Here is a 16641-nt window from a genome sequence, read left to right on the forward strand (position 1 = left end):
CTTTTCGTCAAGTTATACAAAACTGGTGAATAATTACAGTCAGCATAGAAGCTGGTAGCAAGATTGTTTCTCATTCATGTTTCGCCACTCATCTGTTTTTCAGTCCACACCCCCCAGTATGTGGAAAATAATGGGTTTTAGAACAAGTTAAGACTTAATAGTACAGCAGAATTAAAACTGGTTGGATGTTTAACATTACCTTACGATCAGGATTGACTTGGCTGTTTACAGATCTAGATTTGTTCACATAACACAAGGTGTTATGGATGAACTCTGGAAGTTCATCCAGAGTGTTCAAATTCTGAAAGATTGTGGATTCCTCCATTGATACAGTCTTGTTTTATGCTGAAAATCTTAACTAGATATGAACTAAAATTTATTTCTGGAACGTGTGCCTGTTATCTCCAAAAATCTTAAAGTTTCTCTACCGAAACATTTTATCTTGGAACTCCTGTATATTAAGACATAAGTGTAAGCATTTATTATGATTGTTGTTGTTGTTGTTGTTGTTGTTATTATTAATAATAACACAGTTGGTATTGTAGACTGCCTTTCCAGGTGATTAAACCTTCCAACTGGAGAATAGTAGGAAACACTTGTTTACCCAACTTATTTGCAGTTGTGGGAATACGAAACAGGCTAACCTGGCTTCTTCCGAGAAATACCTGGGTAACATTCTTTGATCAGTTAGCTAATAACTGCCAAAGGAGCTATATGGGCCAGATGACCTCTTCTTACATGTAACTGTTCTTAAGTTCTAACCATTAAGGTAGTCTGATCTTAAAGTTCGAAAGACATAACTAAAAAGGATTATTTGTCTTGATTCTGTAGGGTGGTGTAGGCAGAAAAGGAAGCTATCATGTTTACAGCTGTCTGTTCTCTGTCCCAGTAGCTATCCCACTGACATCCTTATCTTTCAGTGCCAACCATCCTGAATATCCACGATAAAACTTCACAAGGAATAACAAAGATAAATGTTTGGTTGCTTCCTGTTTTATTAAGCTGCTCTTTGGTGGTTTATTATTAAATATTACTTTGGCCCATTATATTGGTGACTTAAAAGAATAAAGAACATTTAGATCCCTTTTGAAACCAAAGTAGTTTGTATTGGATTTTGAGTGTAACATTATAATTTGTTGATTCAATTGTAAACATTTCCACTGAAATCAAGAAATGTTTGCACTACCATGAAGATTTTATCACTAGTCACCCTTATGGTACCTTGAAATTGCCTTGAAATTTTGAGAGTTGTGTCATTCTAGTAATATATAAACATTTTGTTTCAGAGATACTGCTTGAAGATAGAGGGTGTTCTTTAAAGTTTAAAGTTTCTGTATATAGTTTTCTATTTAAAATGTGTTTACCTACAAATCCCTTTTCTGTCCTGTGCTTCAGGTTAAAAAAAGCCTTTTTGTACAGTATATTAACACTGATTAAATACTGTAGTGTGGTTTGGTAATGATGTTAATTTTCCATGTAGGTTTGCCAAATAGTCAGTTCTTCCACCATAATAAAATGGACATTGTGATCCCTCTGGCTTTCCTCACATTTTGCTTTCTTTGTCTTTGTGTGAATTAGGTAGTAAATGTTGCTTAACCTTATTGGACTACAGTTAACCTAAAGCTGTATGGTACAGTGAACTAGCAAAAAAACACATTTGAAATTTACATTTGCATTTAACATTTCAAACAGCGCACTGCAATTTGTTGCACCGAAACTGTGTTGGAAATAGACATAGTTATTCAGTGTGCAATTGTAATGTTTCCAAGTTTCGTTATGTATTTCTCCTGCTGACAATTTAGTTTAATAAAAGCAGGAGCTTAAATTTAGCTTGCATAAGAGGCTAAAAACAATGCCTTTAATTGGCAGAAAGCAGGGTGCATCAAGGGTCGTCCATTATTTGCAATTGGAGCTGGGTTCAGTTTAATTTAAAGTAGAATATTTAAGCATAGATACTTTCTCTGGCTTTTTAAAACCTGTTGGAAAGGTTGGCCTTGAGGACTTGTTTGATTAAAGTTGCTATGAGGAGAGGTTAGTGTAGAGACATCAGTATGCAGATTACCTTATTTCTTGAGTTATATGGCCTAATGAATATCTTGGTCTTTTTGAGGACTAATTATTAGTACAGTAGCTGGTTTTATTACCTGTCCTGAACTCCTTAGGAACAAACACCTCTGATAATACCAAAAATGTTTAATTTTACTTCTGAAATTTTAGATACATGTTTTCATGTCCTTTTTTTGTTTAAGGCTGTTTCAGTATTTGAATGTGACAGAGCAATGTAATAAAGTGTATTCAAGAATTGGTGGCATTATACCCTGTTGTAAGTGTTAACTGTTAACTGTTTTTATGGAACATTCAGAAATATGTCAAGAACAAGGGCTGCAAAGAATGTCCTTTTTCTGCTTCCAATAAATGTTTTGTAGGTTTGTTATAGAAAGATTTCTTGGAGAATGAGTCAATAAAAGAAAAGCAACATTTGAATTTACCAGTTCAAGAAAGTAATACGTTTAATTTTGAAACTTTAAACAGTTGTGCTGTCACTACCTGAAAAGACTAAGAAAATATAAGATAAGATCACTTTATTAGCCATATACAATTTCTTGCATTTGGAATTTGTCTTTTTCGCATACCCCAGCTTGCTCTCCACGAGACACACAGACACACAGACGGAGAGAAGCTTGGGGTCAGAGCGCAGGGTCAGCCATTGTACAGCACCCCTGGAGCAGCTGGGGTTCAGGGCCTTGCTCAGGAGCCCAACAGAGTAGGATTCTTCTGCCGGCTGCGGGATCTGAATCGGCAACCTTCCAGCCCGAGCGCAGATCCTTAGCCACAGACCACCACTCCGCCCCTGAATATGAATTTCGTGTTTATTAAAAATCTGTTTTCAGTCTTCCTTTAGAAATATTATTGTATTTAATATGCTTAGAGCTAAATGTAGAGACCTGCCTTTCATTGCTAACCAGAGAAGCAAAAAAAAATCTCGGCATGTCAAGTGGTTTTACTGAAAATAGTTATCCTTTTTGTGGCTGAGCCAAGCAAATGGATTACTAGGCAAATTAAGAGCTGGGGTGCATTAGATTTTATGCACAAAATTTTTTGCAACAGTGTTTGTACCTAGCAGTGTCTACATTATCTCTCTCATTCACACAGGGCTTTGAGCTCCAAACATACATGGCCATAAAGAAACTATGTAATTGGAGTGCCTTTAAAGGCTTTTGAGCTTATAACACCTATGGGAAAAGTGAATGTATACAGAGGACAAATACTGTATGCCACCTGCTGCTCTGTCAGCATCACGTACAGCAGCATCTTCATTTTCCTGGAGGTCTTCTTTCCCTTTACTAAGCAGGCCCAACCTTTGCTTACAAGGTGCTACAGCTTCTGTCGGTAGACTATTTTACGGCTCACTGTGAGAGGAAGAAGTCTTAAAATTTGCCAATTTAAGAAAACATGGGATCCATACCAAACCTGACACTGCTGTGGCTGTCTCTATTCTATCTAATTGCATCTCCGACATAAAAACATGGATGACTCAGTTTCCTTCATCTTAACTGTGACAGCTGAAGTCATGCTTATTGGCACCCCCATCAACTTTGTAAAGCCAATGCTGTAACCCTATCTGTGGATTGTACTGTACTTGAGCTTCAATCCAAATTCAAAAACCTTGGAGTGTTATTTGAATCAGGCTTCACATTCAACCCACATTTGCATCATATTGTCAAAACATCTTTCTTTCACTTCAGAAATATTGCTAGACTATGCCCTATGTTATCATTAACTGTGGCTGAAAAGCTGATCAACACATTTGTCTTCTCCCGAATTGACTGCTGTAATGCTTTACTCTCTGGGGTGTTTTAATCCACATTGAACAAACTCCAGTATCTCCAAAATTCGGCAGCCAGAATCCTGACCAGGTCTAGTGCAAGTGACCACATTACTCCTGTCCTGGAGTTGTTGCACTGGCTTCCTGTCAAGTTTTGTGTCGACTTCAATATCCTCATGCTCACCTATAAGGCTGTGCATGGCTTGGCACCTCAGTACCTGTCTGAGGTATTATCTCCCTGCTCCCCACCTCGCAACCTTCGCTCTTCTAGTTCTGGTCTACTATCTGTCTGCCAAGCCTGTCTACACTCTATGGGTAGCAGGGCCTTCTCCTGTTATTCTCCAAAGCTCTGGAACTGTATCCCTAAGGATCTCAGAGAGTCACCTTCTCTAAACTCTAATCCAGACTCAAAACCTTCTTCTTTAGAAGAGCCTTTCTTTAACTGTTCTTTACCTCTCTGCTCCTACTGTATTTAGTATCACCATCTACTGTCCTCTCTAACTGTGTATTATCATCCTGTTTACTGTGTATTTTTTATTTGTTTTTTATTTCTGTAAGCGCTTTAAAGGTGCTATATAAAATAAAGTTTATTATTGTTATTTATACCAATGGATTTTTCACAGTTGAGGAAGTAATGTTTATGCAGTAAACATGGGATTTTAATTTTTGTGTGAGCAGTATTTAATATTTTAATTGATAATGATAAGTGTAGTAAAACTGTTTATGTTCTTGATGTAGAATAGGAACTGGCAACTCCAATGTCAATATCCTTTTTAAAGATTTGGATTGGGGTGGTATTTTTCTTTGATAGAAATGTCTGTATGTTATATTGTGATGGCACTACCTGTGAAATAACCTGTGTTTGGTGTGGTTTTTGTTTTCGCTAAAAGCTGTATCTTGTCAATTTGAATAAATGTTGCCCACTACATATCTAAAAAAATCTCATATCCAAAGTGGTTTTTAATTTTAATGCTCTCTCTGTGTTCAAAGTTCTGGGCACTGAGGCTAGCAGTAGAAAGGACATCATCAAAGGTCATGCCAGTTTAGACTAGGGTATAATGTGCCATTGCTTGTTTGTTTTGCAGATAGAGTATCCGTCTTAGCTTCCATTAGGACTAGATTCCACTCTTCTTTCATGAGGGCTATCTGTTTCATAATGCATAAAAACTTAAACATAAGAGATAAGATAAGATCATTTTATTGGCCATATACAGTTTCTTGTATTAGGAATTTGTCTTTTTGCATACCCCAACTTGCTCTCCATGAGACACACAGGCACACAGACAGGGAGAGCGCAGGGTCAGCCATTTGTCCGGCACCCCTAAAGGGGCCCAACGGAGTAGGATTCCTCTGCCTGCCACGGGATACAAACCAGCAACCTTCCAGCCACATTCGCAGATCCTTAGCCACAGAGACACCACACTGCCCTGTCTACTGTTGTCTTTTATGTTTAGTTTCAAGGTACTAGCATACCCAAGAGCTAGTGGCTTTCAGAGACTTTGATGGCTTTCGAGACAGCTTTTATTAGGGTGTGTTGTAATGGAAAACTTGTTGCTATAATTACCTGATGCTGGAAGCAGTGGTAAGATTCCTTGCGCATAGGTGTTACACTGTTGGCTGTCCACTATAAAAAAGCCTGGGAAGCACTGGTGTGGTGTTTTCAGCTCTTTTGCCCTTCTTCTCAGTAAAAGATCAATAAGAACCTCCACAAGACTCTCCACAACTGCACAAAGAGATGTTTTTCTTTTTGTTACTGGAGACTTCTCTTCTCTTGTCTTACTTCTCTTTGTTTTACACTGCAGATTTGCATGAATTGGTCAAGACCTTTTTCATTTGTATCATTCCACAAGCCATGCATCATTATCCCTGGACCTGGAGTGCATTATAAGATTTGTAGGTCACCATTAAATCACCGGTGTCTAAAGGCAGATTTAATCAAATCAGATTTACTTGATTGGTGCAGTGAAAGTTATTTTCAGATAATTTGGATGTAAAATACTCAGCTCTCAAAGACCAAATGTAATATATTGCATAACTGATCAAAAATGTACTTAAACCCACATGACAGGGGCTCTACAGGATGAAGGTTGGTGACCCTTGCCAGAAGAACACCATCACTAGAAGCTTTCAGTTGTATTTGTTTTATTTTTTACTGTGTTATTAGGAGTCTAGTTAGAATACATTTCAGCTTGGCTGACAGATATTAAAAGGTGAAGAGTTTAGGTCTTTTTAAAATCCTTCATATGAATTTGAACCATAGGAATAAAAATGTCCTTTTGTCATGGCTGTATTCAGAGATTATCAGTGATAGTCAGAAATTGCTGGTACTATAAAGATTCATGACAACGATCAGAACAAGCAGAAACCAGCAGTTTTCTTGACAATGGGCAAGATTCCAAAGCCCTGCATGAACATATAATGAAACTCTTTGAATTAACTCGGATTTTAAATTTGTAAACATACTGCTCTTGTATGCTCCCGCTCCCATACACAGAACATCCCACTGGGTGGGGGCAGAAAGTGACACAAGGCGACTCTTGGTGCTGTTGGTCCTCTGGTAATGCTTATATTGTTGCTTAGCAATTGCCTGTGAGCAGTACTCCAGTATTCAACATTCCAATAGCCCTACTAAAAATGTGGTGAAACACCTTTTATATTTTTCCTTTGAGATTCTGTTGAGGCCAGTGTGTAGCACAGTAGCCTTCCAATGCATACCTCAAGGTTTTCCTCCCACTCCCTGAAAACATGCAGGTTACGTTTAATTGGTAGGACAATGGTGAAAAGAATCTAGACTTGTGATGGATTGGCATCCCATGTGTGCTCTCTATCCCACCTTGTACCCTATGCATTTGAGATGGCCTCTGTTTTTTTCTGACACTCACCAAGATTAGTGACTTTCTTAAAATGGATGTGTGGAGGGATTTAGGTCTTTGCAAAATGGGAAGTATTAATTAAAAACTTTAAAAAATTGAATTTGATGTGGATTATATGAGCATGAAACAACATTGTTCACTGTGATCACTGTGTCAGTTTTAATATTCAGAAGCCCGAGTTGTCTTCATTACAAATCTTGCTCGAAAATAGGTTGGTCGGTATACTCCCATGCTTTTGTCACTGAGATTATGGCCCTCCTTTATTTTAGTGCAGCTGATTTCCTCAGGAAGCCCTACTGGAAAAGGGTGGGTCACCATCAGTACCTCCTGATTTCTTCCCTTGCCTTTTCAGGGAAGAAATGTTGGAATTTTTTTTTTGGCAGACCATCTGCAGGAAGCTGTGCTCATGAGAGAGATTTATAAATCAAAGGCAATGGCAACTTTTTGGCATTGTCAGTGTTGTCAAAGCAGCTTCAGGAAATGACAGGGGTGCCTTTGTTTTTTGTTCAAGAACAATGAGACAGGTTACAAATGAGATGAGGCCAATCCACCCATCGACAGTAGCTCATGTCATTACTGGTAGCTAATTGAATCAAAAATCATATTCATCGGTTTCTCAACAGAATCCAGGGTAGTAGCTTAGACAACATGGAGAGTCACTAGTTCTAAACTCCCAGAAGTTTTTGTGTAAGATATTGTTTTCTGTTCTCAGTGTTAAATGTACTTCCTTGTGCTTTTGTCCTTTGATACATGTTTTACCGTTTGAGTCTTAAAAGAAGTCCAGTGGATTGACTTTACTCCTCATAGTTATGTTTTGTGTAGTAATGAAAAATTGCACACAGTGTTTTAAAGGTGGTCTTACTATTGCATTTTTTAACTTAATACCCCCTGATTTACATTATATAGTTTAATTATTTTAATTTTATCTTTATTAGCCAGTAGCTATATCACACTGCAGCTCTCAACTGGCTACCCACTGAAGCTAAGCATGGTTGAGCCAGATTAAGTACCTGGATGGGAGACCTCCTGGGAAGCTGTGGTTGCCGCTGGAAGTGGTGTTAGTGGCACCAGCGGAGGGTGCCCACCCAGTGGCGGATTAAGGTGATCAGAGGCCCCTAGGCTACATGTTGTGGAGGCCCCCCTCATCCTATTACCAGAAAAAAGTAAGAGAAAGATTTTTTTTTCTATATGGGCTTTCAAGAAGGGATCAAACTTGCTGATAACTTGGAGGACACCCATGAAATTCCTGTTGTCGGGGCGCCCAAACATTTTGCTGCGTCCCCTAAAAGGCAGCCCTCGCTCTGCAAACACTTCAACACTGCAACTACCCTTTTCAAGACATTAGTCCAATCTCATATTCATTGTCAAACTGTCTTTTTAGTTCTGACTATTGGACCATTATCAGCACAGTGCATAATGTATGCAACCACAGTCTTTCTATGGCTCTCCGATGCTTTGTGTTCAGCCAAGTGTGCAGTTGCATTTTTCCGGTCACTATAGCTTGCGATCAGTCTGGACTGATTATCACTGTCCCCAAATAATTAACATGCAAAACAAAACACTGTACATTCCGAAGGGGAAATAGCAGCCATTCTCTTGACACACACTCACCATTTCTGAGTTTTCTTTTGAAGACGGTTTTAGAGAAATGCCTCTTTTGGTGTTTATGTTGTCTTTCTGATGCTGCAACATCCTCATCTTGGTTTTTACACGATTTTGGGCCCAATTTAGCCCAGTATGCTCGCATCTGTTCATCTATTTTACCCCAGCATGCTGAGTCCGAGCTATAGGAAGGGGGAGCTGCTGTTACAGTACGTCCTCTGTTAGCTCCACAGCAGCAGGTGCAACAGCCATTGTGGCAGCTCGGACATGGCTCGTTGATCTTGTGGAAATGGTGGTGGTGTTTCAGATAGCTCTGCCTCTGACTCATGTTCCTTTGATTCCGTTGCGGGAGCTGGCTCGTCCACATGATCGACATTGATGTAGACTATGCCCAGGCTAGAGCTAGTTGCAGCTAACTTTTCAATGGTTGTTGAAGCACTGGCTGCAACGTTAGCCGTAAACTCAGGATCAGGGTCTGGCTCAGCAAACTTGAAATAAGCAATCAATCTGGGGATCTTTTTAAGTAGATCCTGCTCACTCTGCTATTTTAACCGCTGTGCTTTTCGTTTTTGCACCCCACTATCATAACCAACCATTGGTTCACAAATGATTCAGTGTTTTTATCGACCAATGGGGGCCCACAGCTCCGTTTAAAAAAAAAAATACCCCATCCAGTCAGGGGCCCCTGATCAATATGGGGCCTCTAGGCTATAGCCTATGCTAGCCTGTTCGTTAATCTGCCCCTGCGCCCACCCTGCAACTGTATAGTGGTGGGGACACTATACTGTAGCGGGCGCCGTCTTTTTGATGAGATGTTAAACTGAGGTCCTGACTCTCAGTGGTCATTAAAGATCCCTGGGCATTTCTCGATAAGAGTAGAGAGTAGTCCTGGTGTCCGGCCCAGATTTCCCACCTTGACCTTTACCGTGGCCTCCAAATTGTCCCCATGTATGATTGGTTTGCACTTGCCTTGCGATGGAGTGGCACCCCGTCCAGGGTGTACGCTGCCTTGATCTCGTTGCTTGCTGGGTAGGCTACGGCTTTCCACCACACCGTATGGTATAAAGCGGTTTGGTAAATGATATGACATTATTTTTAATTCTTCCCCACACTGTCTTTAGAAGACAAATATCAACAGAAATATGATTTTTTTATAGCTTCCTCAAGCTTCCCAACTTTATAAGTTATGATTTGTTTTGTTACCTCCACATGTTGCCAAATGCCATGATGTGCAAAACAGTTTAAAATGCATATTCTGTGAATGATTTCACTGAAACGTTTGCCTGTGAGTTTTTGTCTGCTGTATATCAGATCTGATAGATGACTGATCATTTATCTGTCCCTCTGTTCAAGTGTCATTTTAAAGAAAAATATTATAAAGTATTACTTTTCTGCTCTTACTGAAAACTATCAACATCTTTTGTAAGTGCAGTGATTTTTTTTCTGTTAGTTCCTGACTAAAACTAGTCAAAACTAACAGTTTTCCAAATTTCCAAATGATTGGAAATGACCTTCCAATCATTTGTCCCAATACGTATGCTCATTCACCAGAAATGGGATGTTTGAACACAAATAATGTTTGAAAATGTCTAAACCAATGCAAAATAATACCCAGAAACAAGCTGAAATTCTTTACTTTTGCCTCATATTAATCTTTTTTTTTTTTGTTCTGAGCACCAAAAATTACATTTCAGTTTAGTCTCAGTTCTTACGCTTTTTCCTGTATCAACAACTTATGTAATGAATATAAAGGATCTTTTAAATGTGAACACATACATTATTCTTTTTCCTGTTTCTGGGTAAATTTAAAATTTTTATTCATCATGTTTATAAAGTGGTAAACAACATGTTTTGCGATTTTCACAGGCTGATCTCTGCAATAAAATGTAGTAACTGAATGTGATACGGCTTTGTTACGATCCTTATGATTTGCTTGGATTCTGCAGAAAAACCCAGACACTAATGTCTCACAGTAAACATGAAGCTTTTGTTCAGAAATGTGTTGATTTCAGTTACATGGATTTTTTTTGTAGAGAGCGTTAGGTACCAGTTGCTCATGCACAGCCTTTCCATTTGCAGCAGTCCCAGCTGGTTGCTCAGTTGATCGAGCAAAGAAAGCTGACTCAGCTGTTTACAGATAACCTAATAGTCATGCCTTTAATATTTGTTGCAGTAATTGGAAAAACCTTGTACAGGACTTTGTTTTCCAGAAATGAAATGACACTTTTTAAAATGACCATTGAAAAGGGGTGACGCATTCCCAAAGGTGAGCATTAATATTTTTTCATAAGGTTTCTGTTTTGGCATACTTAAAAAATGTCTTCTAGCTGTGATTCTTTTTTCATATGCAAGATGTATATAGTAATACTCAAAGATGCATATTAAGTCACAATGTCAAATAATATGTTTTGTACACTAGTAATATCCCACATTTTATCGTAAACATTTAAAAGACTTGTAAAAAAGATAGCTTTGAAACTTGGTGCTTTTTGAAACTCACTTTCAGTTCCGTAGTTAAATGTTAAGTAGGAGAATGAGTTGTTGGTAGTATTTTTTAACTATGCAAATACATTTTTTTTGCCTGAATAAATTGCAGTGGAATGAGACTAAAGCACTTTTTCAGTAAACTCTTAACCTAAGGATGTATTGAAATGGGTTTCAAAGTATAAAGTACATTTATTGTTTTATTGCTGTATTTTCAAACATATAAAGAATTGTTTTTTGACTTAGCTTAGCTTTTAATGCTTTCAGTGTATTTTCAGCAAATTGAGAAATTTCTTTAAATTCTTTTGGTGAATGCTAGGTCTCAGGAAATGTGTGCTCTTAGATTAAAAAGTGTGAACAGTTCTTATCAAATATGTTGGTACCAACACAAAGAGACCATAGTTTGCTTATTTATGGCTGTTTGCCTTGAGGGGGAGACAGGAGCCAAAATAACCTCCCTTGCCTTAGCTTTGTCAGTCTGTAAATTTTAATAATTAAAATGTTCCATTCTTTTTTTCAAGTGTAGCTATAAAAATAACTTTCCTTTTTTTCCCAAAACAAAATATTTGGAAAAAAATGTAACTTTTAAGAACTGTCAGAATTACTACTTTCTACAAGTGCGTTATTTCTGAGGCTTTTCAAATAGGCCTGTTTAGATTTGTCACATTCTTGTGCTTGGTATTTCTTGGAATATCCAGTTATTACCTTGACTTCCCATTACATTACTTGTACGACAAGAGGAAGATGAAGGATCTGTGGATGTACTCTAATACTTACACCTGTCAGAACCTGTTGTGTTGTTGGGAGGAGCGGTGCATCTCTCTTCGATTAAGTAGGTAGCTGCATCAGCATTTGTACGCTACAAAGGAACAAGTAAAGGTTTATTTGATGCTTAGAAGAAAAGAAACACAACATTTCAGCTGTGGAGCCTTCTTCGGGTGTGAGACAGGAAAGTAGACGGCTAATAAAGCATGGGAGAACAAAAGCTAGGGGTGTTGAGGAGGCAGGAGCAGGAGAGAAGCAGAGCGGGCACTGAGATGGTGTGAATTGGAGAGAGGTGAAGACTGGTGTGAAGTCAAAACCTGCAAATGAACAGACAGGATTAGAAGGAAACGAGTCTTATCGTTGAGAAAAGGGGAATGGTGTGATTCTAGTTTCAGGATAATTGATGTCAAGGCTCATTAGTGTTTTCAGACAGCTGACAGATCCAGGAAAACAAATGGCTACGTAACCCTGGACAATTGTTTTAAAATGCCACTTGCCTGTAGCCCATAACAGGTAAGGCAGATTTGAGCTTGTGTACTGAAATAATTTATATAAATAATAGGTCTGTAATTCTAAACATACAGTCTGAATTATAGGAATTGTTTAGTTGATGTATTTTGCTGTGATGGCTTAGGTCACTTGAAACATTTGCTAGTCAGCCACGTTTTTCCAACAGCTCTTTTTTGCCACTGGAATGATAATTGTGGCAGTGACTTCTCATTCCAGGAGATGAGAATTTCTTAAGGGTCGGGATACTGGAAACAAGCTATGAATACTTTTTTTTAAATTGAATATTGGATTGGACTCTTTTGTTTTGCAGGTGTTCTGCAGTTCTGCAGGTGGCTAAAATCATGGTTTCTCATGATTTCTGTTAGCCTGTGTAGTTCAGTTAAGATGATGGCTATAAGCAGTTCATTTGGTCAGGACCGGAGATTTTCTATTGAGATTTTTAAAGATCGAAAAAATGATAGTGTTTTTTTAACAGTTTTGTGTGAAAATTCTATATATGCTTGATTTCAAAGTTGGATCGTAAATGTCAATTGAATTTGTGGTCAGAGGTATTCTTAAGTCCTTTCATTTTTAATTCGAGGGAGCTCCAGTGCTATATCTGTTGAATGCTTGTGACTAGATCCTCTTTGGAGAGCAGGATTCACTTGTTCTCCCTAACTCCATCATCCGCAATCTAGTTTTATGAAGGGTTAAATTATTATTTAGTCTATTATATATCCAAAATACTCAAATTAGTTACTGACTCTTTGTATTTGCAATGTAATAGTGGATTTATCATGACCAAAAACAAAGTAATGTTACTGAAACTGTTATTAAAATATTTGCATTTACTTATGTTTTCTGTGGTGCTTAGAAAAAGGCAGTTACTAACAAGATACATAAACAAGCACAGCTACAGTGTTTAACAAACTGTTAATTATGCACTGAAGTCAGGAATGTGATAAAAATTCCATATTATTGCTGAAAATTTATTTGATGGAACCTAAAACCAACTGTACACTTTTGGAGCTTTCAGCTATGTTATGTTTGATTAGTTGTAAATATTTTTACTTCTGGGTTCCACAGACTTTAGATGAAAAGGAAAATGTACTGTATAAAAGCATAATAATCTAGTTTGTTAAGTTGACTTTTTAGTTTTTTTTTTTCATCTCATTGGTTTTGTTTTGTCTTCAGGGAATGCTAAAAGCATTTATTGTGCCAATAACTTAAAAGGCTGTGACAAAGTTTAGAAAAGGCTTTTGACATTTTCATTTCAGGTTATTTTGGTGCATATTAATTTGTTTAACAGGTTTCTTTTCTGAGTAACTAGCAAAGTGTTGTTAAACATTTAAACTTGTTTTTTCCTGGAACATGTGCAACACTTAACAGTTTTGTAGTCTGTATAACACCTGACAAGCAGAACCATGTGGCAGGCTGTGAGCTTGGCTACACATTACTTTCTTTATAGAATTGCTGGCTACACATTAAGCATAGACAGTAGGTCAGAATTATTGCTGGAATGCAAAAATACAACACAATTATTGGTTATTGGAAGGAATACACTTGAAGAAATGTGATGGTCAAGAATGTAAAGAATTTTTAAATATATTTACTTCCTTTGGCTATTCCTAAGTTCTTGATCTGAAGAATTGGAGAAATAAATTTCAGGTTGTACAGTATATTGCAGAATCACATTTGAAGTTTTTTGAGGGTATTACTTCCTATGTCTGCCTGAACATGGAGCTTTGCACAATAAAAGGAACACTATGCAAGTGCAACAAATGAGATGTACAGTGGTGCTATACAGTTTGTGAACCATTTAGAATTTTCTGAATTTCTGCATACATTTGACCTTAAATGTGGTCATCTACGTAAGTCATAAAAATAGATTAAGATAACCCAATTAAACAAATAACACACAAAAGGATATACTTTTTCATTCAATTACAGATCAAAATTATCCAACATTAAATGTCTTTGTTGGTAAAGTATGTGAACCTATGCTTTCAGTAACTGGTGTGACCTCCCTTGAGCAGCAATGACTTCAACCAAACGTTTACGCTAACTGTTGATCAGTCCCACACATCAGCTTGGAAGAATTTTGGCCCATTCCTCCATACAGAACTGCTTCAACTCAGTGATGTTGGTGGGCTTTCTTGCATGAACTCCCCACTTCAGGGACTGCCACAACATTTCTATTGGATTAAGGTCTGGACTTTGACTCGCCCATTCCAAAACACAAAATTTCTTCTGCTTCAACCATTCTTTGGTAGATTGACTTGTGTTTAGGGCCGTTGTCTTGCTGCAAGACCCACCTTCTGTTGAGCTTCAGTTCACTGACAGATACCCTGATATTCTCCTGTAGGCAGGCCATCCTGATCCCGTGGCAGAAAAACAGCCCCAAACCATGATACTGCCACCACCATTTTTCATGGTTATGGTTAGGTTCTTATGTTGGAAAGCAGTGTTTGGTTTTCACCAAATTTAACATTTCTCATTTAAGACAAAAAGTTCTATTTCCAACTCATCCGTCCGCAGAACATTCTTCCAGTAGTTTTCTCTCATCCAAGTGGTCTTTAGCAAACTTTAAATGGGCAACAATGTTCTTCTTGGAGAGTAGTGGCTTCCTCCTTGTCATCCTCCCATGCACACAGTATTTGCGCCTTGCTTTTGGAGTGATTTTTGTTGGACGACCACTCCTGGGGAGAGTAACAATGATGTTGAATTTTCTCAATTTTTACACTATCTGCCTGACAGTGGATTGGTAAAGGCCAAAGCCTTTTAGAAGTTGTTTTGTAACCTTTTCCAGCCTGATGAGCATCAACAACTCTTTTTTCTGAGGTCCTCAGAAATCTCTTTGATCGAGGCCTGGCATGCGTTCACAAATCTGTGTGGTGAAGACCAGACTTTGGTAGTGAAGGCTCAGGTTTGTTTTTTAAATAGGGCAGGGCCACCCAAACTCACACCTGATTGTCATCCCTTTGATTGACGCTCCTGACTCAAATTATCCCCTTAACTGAACTGATAATCCTAGAGGTTCACATACTTTTTCTGACAAAGATTATTTGTTTTATTGTGTTCTCTTTATCTATTTTCATGACTTAATAATAATAGTAATTGCTTCCACTTATATAGTTACACCCCTACTCTTTTCGAGAAACGCCCTCGGATTTTTAATGACCACAGAGAGTCAGGACCTCGGTTTTACGCCTCATCCGAAGGACGGCGCCTGTTTACAGTATAGTGTTCCCGTCACTATACTGGGGCATTAGGACCCACATGGACCGCAGGGTGAGCGCCCCCTGTTGGCCCCACTAACACCTCTTCCAGCAGCAACCTTAGTTTTTCCCAGGAGGTCTCTCATCCAGGTACTGACCAGGCTCACACCTGCTTAGCTTCAATGGGTTGCCAGTTGTGAGTTGTAGGGTGATATGGCAGCTGGCCGTAATTTGATTTGATCAAATTTTAGGTCAAATTTATGCAGAAATTCAGAACATTCTAAAGGGTCTAAACTTTCTAGCATCAATGTATTAAGTTTTTGGGAAAGAAAAATGAAAACAATTTTCTACGTGTTTAGAAGCTGATTTCTGCTATGCTCTGTTTGCACAGCACATGCAAGAATGTGTCACTTGGTACCTATCAATGGCCGAAGTCAAAGCTGGGGAAGACTCAACAGTGTATGGATAGTGGTCTAGGAGAAATAGTTTGCTTAGCCATTTGGTGATGCAACAAACAAGGCATTAATTTGCCTTTCAGTATGCATTAATGCCACAAAGCTTCTGGCTACATGTGGAAGATAGAGGTTTGTGATATAGCTGGTTATTTGTTTTTTAAGGCCTCTACAAATCCATTCTAGTGGGTAACAGGGATATGTTTTTACAAAGCAAAGGATTAAAGGATGCTAAGCCTACCGTATGTTTAATTAGGCAGGATAAATACTGACAATACTTATTACTTTGCACCTGTGTCTACATATGTATGCTACCAGCTTTTGCAAACCTGTGGTATACCAATTTTGATTTTAAAAGCCTTTCACTTATGTATTGTTCCATTTAAACTCCAACCCCTTTATTACAGAAAGTTAATTGAATTAGTATAGGATATTTATTAGCTTTTGATCAGTTCCTTCTCTGTCTCTTACAGGATGGTTCTCTGGGAAACATTGATGACCTGGCTCAACAGTACTCCGAGTATTACAATACCTGTTTCAGTGACGTGTGTGAGAGGATGGAAGAGCTGCGCAAACGCAGAGTGTCTCAAGAAATTGACATGGTAAGAGAAGCACTAGTATTCTCTGTCTTCTGTAGCTTAGTGTCCTAAGGCTCATCATCTGGCTGCATGCACAGTACCTTCCATACCTTTCCTTTACTAGTCTGCATTATTTTAAGTGTTCATCAGTATTGGTCTGTTTCACAGTAATTCTGAAAATTGAAATTACCGTTGTATTTGTTAGTTAGATACTTCAAATAAAATCCTATGTCCATATTAACACAAACTATCTTGACATTTGACCTGTTGAATTTAAAGCTTGCTGAAAATCAACACATAAACATACAGGAAAGAACCAATATGCCCATCTCAATTAGGCCTTAATGAGGGCCT

The 16641-nt window shown here is 38.2% G+C and overlaps 1 protein-coding gene across 9 annotated transcripts in view; it reads left to right on the forward strand.

Annotated features, from left to right (window-relative positions):
- sash1a (SAM and SH3 domain containing 1a) overlaps positions 1–16641 on the forward strand; it is a 436741-nt gene that overhangs the window by 343277 nt on the left and 76823 nt on the right. For 8 of the 9 annotated variants that reach the window (XM_015348122.2, XM_015348115.2, XM_006625870.3 and 5 more), the window contains exon 2: positions 16183–16311. In XM_015348122.2, the coding sequence (XP_015203608.1) occupies positions 16183–16311 (129 nt within the window). Of the gene's footprint in view, positions 1–10546; positions 10568–16182; positions 16312–16641 lie in introns of those variants that run through there. The other variant, XM_069179090.1, reaches the window with a different exon arrangement.

The sequence above is a fragment of the Lepisosteus oculatus genome, chromosome 2, assembly GCF_040954835.1.
Source record: "Lepisosteus oculatus isolate fLepOcu1 chromosome 2, fLepOcu1.hap2, whole genome shotgun sequence".
Classification (NCBI taxonomy): domain Eukaryota; kingdom Metazoa; phylum Chordata; class Actinopteri; order Semionotiformes; family Lepisosteidae; genus Lepisosteus; species Lepisosteus oculatus.